Source organism: Vespula vulgaris, chromosome 2 (genome assembly GCF_905475345.1).
Source record: "Vespula vulgaris chromosome 2, iyVesVulg1.1, whole genome shotgun sequence".
Taxonomy (NCBI): Eukaryota; Metazoa; Arthropoda; class Insecta; order Hymenoptera; family Vespidae; genus Vespula; species Vespula vulgaris.
Genome location: NC_066587.1, coordinates 3,489,267 through 3,498,976, shown reverse-complemented (window position 1 = coordinate 3,498,976; position 9,710 = coordinate 3,489,267). Strand labels below are relative to the sequence as shown.

The following is a 9,710-nucleotide window of genomic DNA, read 5'->3' as shown; positions in this document are numbered from 1 at the left end:
AAAGCTTTTTTCGCTAACACGATGTTCGGCATTGCCGGCAGTATTTCACACGGCAGATTCCAACCACTCTCCCCGGAAAGGTCGTTCTTTGACACTGGATTTATTGGCCACGAGCCACGAGGATCGTTATAGTTTTACTGCATTTTATTCGAAACCATCTTTTCCGGGCCTATTCACCTTTCTTCTTTTTGTTTTTCCTTTTTTTCATAGTGAGAGAGAGAATTTTTAGGGTCAAAATTGTACAACTTGTTGCAAGAGTCACAATTGCGGATGAATAAAAGAACGTATTTCTTCTTTTTCCTTTTTTTGTTTTTTTCTGTTTTTTTTTTTTTTTTTTTTTTTTTACAATCTTATCCCCCTAGAGACTTTGCCCGTGGCATTAAAAAATGTTCAAAGTTTTTTTCCACGAAACGATATACTTCCTTCATTTTATTTTCATCCGTAATCTAAAACACCGATAAAATGTTGGAAATAATTATATAAAGCGCCCCAATGGATACGACATTCGAAGTAGCTTACTCAATCTTGTCAAATAAGCTTAACACCTTTCATCAACGCAAAAAGCTTCTATAGCCGGACAACCGTAAACCACGAATGCTTGCTTGGTCGATCACGAAACAGAGTTTCACATGGACATTGAACGACATTAAAGAATGTGTGACTTGAGTCGTTTGGAGCGACCAGAGAAAATCGACGACGCGTTGCTCAGCTTGATTCCTCGGAAATTGAGAAACCGCGGTAGATAGAAGAAGATCGTCGTGGATATTGGAAAAGTTCTCCTCTATCTTAACGAATAGATATAATCTTTAACCAACCGAGGATAAGCTCGATTTATCGGATTAAATAACAATAATTCAGGTTAGCTTAGAAAGAAAGTTACGTTTTTCTAATAATTCTTACTTGTCTCATTGCCTCTCAATTAATAACATTCTACGAAATCTTTAATATCGCATAAGATTTTTCGCGAAGCAATATCTCGCGACATAAATCGTGAAATCGTTCTAATCTTGCTTGTCGGACGAGCCGATGAAAAGCGAAAGAGGAAATGAAAGGAACGAAAAGATTTAAATGGGGAAAGAAAGAAAAAAAAAAGAAAAAGAAGAAAGAAGGAGAGAAAATGGGGGAAAAAGAAAACGCGTATCGAGAGAAAGAGCGATAAATCGCATCCTATGCGAATTATAGTCCGTATGTCTTCATCCCTCATCAGCTCGACGTTTGATAAAACGACGAATCGTCGTCCTCTCGTCATCGTCATGTCGTGGCATCGTCTCTTTGTTCGAAAGAAGAACCGCGTCGACTTGTGTTCACGTCGGAAGAAGAATCATCGAAATCTTCGAATGAAGGCACTATTGGTTTCTTTCCCGAGTTCGCCGGCGACTCAATAGAGTAGTATGGCTCGACGTAGTAGTGACGGGAACGAAGAAGTAGGAAGACCCGACGTCCTCATCGTCCATTATATTCGTAGGATCATACTTCCGTGCCGTCCTCATCCTCGTCTTCGTAGAGAGGTCCGTTGGTCGATTTCTTTTTGGGTTTGGGAGGTGGCCTAGGTGGAATCTTCCTACCTAACGTGTTGTTACCTTGTTGTTGCAATCCGAGGGATCTGGAGCTGATATCGAGAGTATCATCGGCCAATTTAATGGACCAATCAGAGATGGCCTCGGGAGCACCCTCGGGTGCCGATCTATCGAGGGTACCGAGTGCGTTCGAACTACCGGCTAATATGTTGGGAGTGCTTCGTTGCATGGTCGCATAGTGGGAGGTCGGTGTACCAGGAATCTGCCTTCCTCTGACCGAAGATCCGGTTTCCGGACTTTTATTTAGGGAAAGCACAGAGCTGCCGTCTGCTGTGGTGCGTAGGCCTAAATTATCATAGACGGGTTCTAATGCATCCGTGGGCGAAGTCGGTGGGCCACTGCTCCAGCTGGGAGCTCGAGGTCTCCTTGGAATGGTGACGTATCCGTGACGAGGCATCACTGGTGCTACTGCGGATCCCGCGAGACCGTACGGTGTGACGCTTCGATTATGAGGGAGAGTCTTGAAAGTCGCAGGATATTGTCCGGGTGGCGAGTTATAGCTCAAAGACGTCGGACTCGAGGTCGAATGCTGTCGTTGTTGATGCTGCTGTTGTTGTTGCTGTTGCTGCGGCTGATGTTGCTGATGTTGCTGACTAGGAAGACGAGTGTTGTCCGGTGCTGTAGAAGCCTGACTGGTCGGCGAGGCGCCACGACCACCGGAGAAGGCCAACAGGTCTGGTGGATACTGTCGATAAGTACCACTTCCGACACGGCTCAAAGTTCCACCGGCACCACCGTTATCGAATTCTGTTGTCCTCGGACCCTCCTCTCTTTCCTCGTCCAATCCTCCGCCGACCACGTTGCCGATCACGCCGCTACCGACCACACCGTCAGCTGTCAAAAGAGAAACAAAGGGGAAGGACGAACGTTAAAAAAGAAAATTTTAAAAGAGCTTGCGCGAAGAAATGAATATAAACTTAAAATAAAGAGACGGAGATAGAGAGAAAGCCGTCCGGTCGACCGATACTTTGTCACGATTTCTTCTCGACAGCGAAAAAAAATATTTCATTTTCAAGGGGACCCACACAATTTACATTCAATTGAAAATTCATTTTCTCAACGAGCACGCTACTATCGCTCCCATCAATTAAAACATTCCTGAAAGAAATATTAAACTGGACAAGTTTTCTTTAAGAGAAGTTTGATTACGTCACTGAATTATACGTCGTCGAACTGAACAACTTTTTTCAATACTTATGATCAGACAGATTCTTGGTCGAAGCCAGTAACTTATTGATAAAATACTCGGAAAAAATCACCATGAAACTTTCGTAGAAAAGAAAGCTTGCGACTAACGAAGTGACGAAGTGCAAACTTGCCTTCGTCGTGTCTTGAAGTTTATATTAGGATCGTCGTAGTTTCGATGCCACGATCGAAGTCGCGACATAACGATCGTACAATTTTCCTAACGATGCCGTGCGTTAACGAGTACCACGTTTAAGCTTTACGCCCGTCGACGAACGGTAATCCGAAACTCCCGACCGTTTATCCTTCCATGACAGAAATTAACGCTCCATCAAGGATGCAGCATTAGTACGATCGAATTACACTGAATATTCTACAAATTCTCGATGGAATTTTTATTTTAACAAATATATTTGTTTTTTATCTATTTATCCAAAACTAATCTCGAAGTTAATTTCGAAATTAATTTCGAAGGAAATATGATAAAAAAAAAATCGTAAAACGTAAGAAGCTTTTTAGAATTAATTATTTTTCTCTACGTTATACGTACGTGCGTATTTTTTAAGCGTAACTTGAAAGATTTTGCAGGTAGTGATAAAGCAACGTAATAAAAAGATACAAAAGAGAAAGAACGAAAGAAAATCTAATTTTGTACGAAGAAAAGAGAGCAAAATAAAAGGAAAACAGAAATTATATGTTTTAACGAGCATAGTGGAAAGAGGACAGTCTCTAACGTGCATATCGAAATCGTGATGACTGGACCTACCGACCAGTCCAGTCGGTGGAGATTCACAAAGCCAACATGTAGGAGACGAGGAGACGTTTGCAATTATTTACGGCGTGGTCGAGAGCCAGTCCTATTGTGGTTAAGCAGCGAACGCAAAAGGGAGAGATCCGCCGTCTCTCTATTATGTGAACATAATTTGGACAAGGCAAACGTTATATTCATTCTCTCTGCATTTCGAAGTAACAGTATTGTGAAGATCGAAACGACTATTGTCGAAATTTCGTTGCCTAATTTGAACACAGTTTTTATAATTTTTTTTTTGGCGATTACTCGATCAGAATGGATTCGATTATCAGAGTTTTTATACAATTAATACACCGATTGGCAATAACATTTAGTGTAAACTTTAAAATTGATATCCCGGAAGATTATATAGTAAGTCGAAAGTAAACAGCAGGATATCGTAGAAAGTTTTTTGATGAAAATTCATGCAAAAATTGCAGTCTCTCATCCGTATTAACGTTTTATTTTACCGGGCATATTGTCCTCATTGTTATGCCCTTTCTTTGTATTCTCGTCCACGGAAAAGAAAGTAGCATAATGAAATAATGGTGAAATTTTGTTTTTCTTGTTTTCCTATTATGACTCTTTTATACGGTAAGACACAGTCATTCTATTTTCCTCTAATAACAATGAAGAAATATTTATTTTGAACAAACGAGTGTTTAATTAAGAATTTTTACTTTTTCCAAAATATTCTATTACATAGAATTTTTCTAGCGAGCGATAAACGAATAACTTGCGAATAGATGAAACTAAAAAAAAAAAAATAATATCGATTTTTCAAAACATTTCATCCACAATCACGTTGTTTCCTCTTCGTTCTATTCAAGTTAAATCAGTTTTGGGGAAAATTTATCTCTCTCCCTCTCTCTCACTTTTATCGTGTTTTCTTTTTTCTGTCGCTTTTCTCTTTTCAACTCGTAGCGTTAGATATGCAATATTTTTCTCGCGATTCTCTATATTTGCATATTCGGATAGAACAAACGTACGCTATTGACGAAGGAATTTCGTGTAAAATTAAAAGAGATACGTATTTGTCTATCTCCGGCAAAAGATAAAGCGAGAGCGAGGTACTGTATTCTCGATTTATTTTCCTTTCGAAAGACATGATCGTGAATAAAAATGGATCGTTCATTAACTCATAAAGATATCATCCACGTTGATCTGACACTTTAAAGAACTGTAACAAGCCTCGTCGTTGTGGAGAAAACCGTTCCAATCGATTCGTTTCGATGTGTCAGGTTCATGCTCGTTAATGCGATGCCTTTTTAGTGCGTCCTTTATTTACCAAAGAAGCTATTTAGCCAACGGGTAGATCGAATTATAAATCTTTTTACCGTGAAAAAGGATCGCTTTTATCTGTGACTTTAAATTAAAGCCTCGTTTTTATCTGCCGGGTACTGTTTCCCTAAACAAAGCGATTGCACCGTGTGCTTGCTCGATCGTATCGTCCTGAATCTTAAATCGCTATATCGACCTCTGTAATTCTAATCAAGAGAGCGCGTTGAATTTTTGTACCTTTTCTTCGTGACTTGTTATATTTACTATTGCGAAACTTAGTACTTTATAAATTAGTTTGGCTATATACAAGATTGAAATATTTTGTTCCATCGATCGATTATGGTAGATGTATGATACAATATTTACAAAAGTCCGGAAATATCGATCGAAATAAACAGCCGATGATATATAAGATGATTTTGATAAAAATAAAAATTAGGAAATTCAGCTATACCTATAGGAAAGAATAATTCGAAATAAAAGTGATATTTCCATTTTCAATAATCTTAAGATAGGTATATGCTCGACGCTCTCACGAGTCACATTCGATGCTCGTTAACGTCAGAGCGAAACGCGGTGCATAGGAGCGGCGGTTGTGGTTGACCGATCGTTACTCCGGCTAGCACCTGGCGGCACATTGTTTAGTTATATATGCAGTGTACTGACCGAAGACCGAGTCGTTGTCGAGAAGGGTTCGATTCAGCTCCGTCATTTCGGTGCCGTGCGACGTCACGGAGGGTGCCTCGTATCGCCTGACTGTTTTAACCGAGCTGGTGTTTATGGTCGTGATTAGAGACTTCTCTTGTTCTCCAAGACCATGATGTTCCAGAGACACTGCTTCCAAGCCTTTCTCGTCATGGTGATCTCGACGACGCCGACAGTAGCAAGCACAGAGCGTCACCGTGACGAAGAGAAGTAGAAGGGCAGCAATACCCAGTCCTATAGCCAAAGGTAGGCTAATCGTACTGTCCCTGCCACTGATGGGGTCGCCCACGATGCTCAGAGTTACGTTCTTCTCTACGCTACCACCTGGATTCTTCGCAAGGCAAACATAATCACCTTTGTCGGATGGACCAACATCAGGGATAGTTAAATTCAACCAATCGTTGCTAGATTCGATAATATAGCCGCGTTCTCCATTATGTCGTCTGCTTTGATTGTTCAGTACTTTCGACCGATGCACCCAGACGAGCTGTAAACAAAATACATTCGATGAAGTTAAAACGACCGAAAGAAAACAAAAAAAGAAGCGTAGTTTTTCTCAAATCGAAAAGAATTTGATATTTATCAATGTCCGATAGTTCTTCAAGAAGTACAATTTAATTTCTAATCGGCAAGGCCATCGCGAAACTAAATGAGTCTAGAACCATCGAGTCAACATCGCGTGACATTTTTCATCCTCGGAAAGTAACGTCCAATTTTAATTCGATTCATAAACGCAATGACTTGACAGTCCTAAGTATGACGGATCGCGAACACGACGTAGTATAACACCTGGTTAAGATACTGGCTGTACGATCGTATTCGTCATATCCGAAAGGTGAGCGTGATAAGTAATGTATTCCTGCTTGACTTTCCGAATGTCACGAGACGCGAGACAAATATGTCCCACTAGATCGTCTGTGAATGCATAACCCGGAACAGACTAGCGTGCTACCGTTTACGAAGAAGGAAACGTGTTCTACGTGCCAGTCCTTACTTGGAAATATCGCCAGGCTTCACAAATTGCTCTCGCGCATTTCTCAAGCTTCTTAAAGGCGTTCATTCGAAATCAGCGAAATGGAAGCGAGAAGATTGAACTTAAGACGAATTAGAAGAAATTGTACTTTTACCGGTATTTTTTAAGTAATAGGATAAAATTGTCTTTGGAATATCACAAGTAGAAGATCGAAGGGAAGACATCGGTTACCTGAGGTCGAGGAATGCCCGTGGCTCTGCACCAGAGTTTCGCATCTCCTTGGCCGATCTCAAGTTTTCCCACTGGTCCTATCGCAAAGATTTCCGGACGACAAGCAAAGTCGTCGCTGCTGACCTCGTCCCACATCTTCCCAGCAAGATTGGCTGGTTGTTGGCAAGTGTTAGGCTTCGTGTACAATTTCCGCTCTATCGTCCAATCGCGAAATCTCTTGAGTCGGCAGTTACAGTTCCAAGGATTATTCTGAAGCTCGAGACTGTTCAACTTCGGTAGATTCTCGAAACTGTGAAGCTTGAGTACGCTCAGATTATTGCCGTCTAAAGTGAGGGACTGGAGACCAGGTAAATTGCGAAATGTCTTTTCCTCGATTCTTTCCAATCTATTATCGGATACCTCAACCTTTTGCAAGAAGGTCAAGTTGAAGAACAAACCATCTTCCAGGGCCCTCAGTTTGTTCTGATTCAAGAGCAGCACTCTGAGTCGTAGGGTCTCAACAAAAGTACCTGGATGGAGCGTTCTAATGTTGTTAGCTGAGAGATCGATCTCGATTATGATCTTCAGTGCTCTGAACGACTTTGGATGCACCGTCTCGATGCCACACTCGCGTAGTACCAATTTGTGAAGATTCACGAGATTGTTCAGTTTGAAGATGTCTTCGATCAAGTGGGGTATTCGATTCCCAGTGAGATCTAGACTCTGGATCTCCGACGACAAGTTTTGCGGTACTTGCGTTAGATTCTGCCTCATGCACTCAGCCGTTTTCTTACCGGACACCCATTTGCATTTACACGACGACGCAGTGCATTGCATCCAGTCTTGCGCGACATCTTGTCCTCGGCACATGGCCACCATTGTCAGCATCAAGTAGAGTAACAACCTCGCCGTTGTCAGCTCCATCCTGAGGATTTCTATTAACAGAGGTAAATGTTGGTCGTTGATGAATCGTACTAAGCATGTAGCATTTAATCTACGGTGTTAGGCTACGGTGTATAACGTCGTCGTTCGTTTTTTCCACGATAAAAAAGATAAATTTATCCGTTTTAAGCTTAACGCGATTATCGCAACAAAGATGATAAAACTTTGAGGAACAAAAATATATTCATTTTCATTCCATTTATATTTTTATTATTAAAAATTTCTGTTTTATTTACCTTTGGAGGTACGTTTTATAAAAAAGTTTATTATTTGTTACACTGCATTCAGAATACCGTAATTTTTGCAAGTGGTTATTCATAGTTAGCAGAATTTTATATTTCTAAAGAAGTAAAATTCGCTATAACTATATTTTTTATCTCCGCGCGTCGTATGCCCAAACTCTCGTATTTTTCTCGGAGCATTGTAATCTTTATCTTCTATATTCATTCAACTATGCAAATTGTAATAGGATATTCATTTGTATGCGAGTCAATTGCCCACTTTCTATACGCGCATTTTGTTTTCGTTTCGGGGAAGAGTGAAACAAGCTAACGATAGCAAAGTAAGTCGAATTAATGCCACCATTGTAGCGAGATTTTTGCGGTGAACACTAAAGTTCGAAAAGCTTTTGAAATATTTGGACGTGATACCTAGTCTCCCTGAAAATGGAAAAACTTTGGGTGACTATTTTTCCGAGGTACGAGAAGAGTCGTTAGGCAAGCAAATTTCACGGATTTCTCGAGAGAACCTCGTTAATCATAGAAATCCTTTTAACGGCCGGAAGCTAAACGCCCTTCTCGAAGTAAATCGTTTGGAAAGGAAGATTTCGATGCGTCGTTTAACAGAAAGGGAACCCGGTGGCTACTATTGGAAGCTATCTTTTCGCTCTCTTAAACTTTCTTTGCGATATCTCTCTTTTCTTCTACTATCGTCCAGGATCCTTGTTTTCCGTCTTTTCGTTTTCTAATTTTAGAAGGAGTTACACGTTGGTAGGTAACTTCGGTAATTTAGCTTAATATCGTTCTCTCCCTTTCTCTTTTTCTTTCTTTCTTCTATTTCACGACATGGTGGAGTCGGCAGGCCGTGCCGTCGACGTGTCGCCAAAGTTAAATTAATACAACACGGCAAGGGGCGAGTCCGAAGAGGCGTGCTTGCGCTCGAGCGTACACTTTACTCCTTTTATTATTGCTCAGACCCGAGGAGTCCGAGGTTGTGCATCAAATTACTCTTTTCGCCAGCAGGCAGAGCCCGATGCAATTCATCCTGTTCTCTCTTACTCCCTCTGGGACGTAGTACGAAAACGAGAGAAAGGAATACGGAATAGCTCGAGAGAGAGAGAGAGAGAGAGAGAGAGAGAGAGAGAGAGAGAGAGAGAGAGAGAGAGAGAGAGAGAGAGAGAGAGAGAGATAAAGAAAGAAGGAAAGGGTTTGGACTTGGATGTGTAAGCTAGCTTGTACACCGTCGTGGCGCCAGTCTTACCATTTGAATTTATTCCAAAAGTCGGCGAAAGAGCTGACCGAGTTATAGCGCGGTGGTTAACGGAAATCGCTCGGAGGGTTATAAATTTCAATGTCGCGCGATAGAAGAATTAACGTCCGATGTAGCAGTCCTGTTACTTCGAATAATGAAATTCTGTTGAGAGACTTTGTTAGCGTGCCCGAATTCTATTACTGCCGAGCGAACGGTACCGTGAAAGTCGTAAGAATTAAGAGATCGAGAATAATATTCGAGCGATGATAATAGCTCTTTTCTCCGATTGTCAGATATGGGTGGATAAAAGCGAAAAAAAAAGAACAGAGTTTTCGTATAAGATAGTTTATCATTTCTACGGACGCGTAATGAACGTAACTTGTCGTAGTAGTGGTTTATTGAACGTCAGAAAAGTTTCACTGAGAGAGTCGCATATAATAACTCTCGAGAACAAAGTTTCGTTGAAATAGTACACTCTTCTAGGGTGAAAGTAACACAGCTGTTCTTTCTTCTCGTATTTTACAGCGAGATTTTTTAAATCAGTTTTTTCTACCGAGCTTTTCTCTATTATTTTTCA

At 40.9% G+C, this 9,710-nt stretch overlaps 1 protein-coding gene across 14 annotated transcripts in view; it reads right to left on the bottom strand.

The window, feature by feature from the left end:
• Nucleotides 1-291: 291 nt before the first annotated feature.
• Nucleotides 292-9,710, bottom strand: part of LOC127072822 (uncharacterized) — a 224,804-nt gene continuing 215,385 nt past the window's right edge. For all 14 annotated transcript variants that reach the window (XM_051013579.1, XM_051013583.1, XM_051013584.1 and 11 more), the window contains 3 exons: nt 6,743-7,656; nt 5,500-6,025; nt 292-2,411 (listed from right to left, as the gene is read on the bottom strand). In XM_051013579.1, coding sequence (XP_050869536.1) covers nt 1,468-2,411; nt 5,500-6,025; nt 6,743-7,645 — 2,373 coding nt within the window. In that variant the 5' untranslated portion in view covers nt 7,646-7,656 and the 3' untranslated portion in view covers nt 292-1,467. The remainder of the gene's footprint in view (nt 2,412-5,499; nt 6,026-6,742; nt 7,657-9,710) is intronic.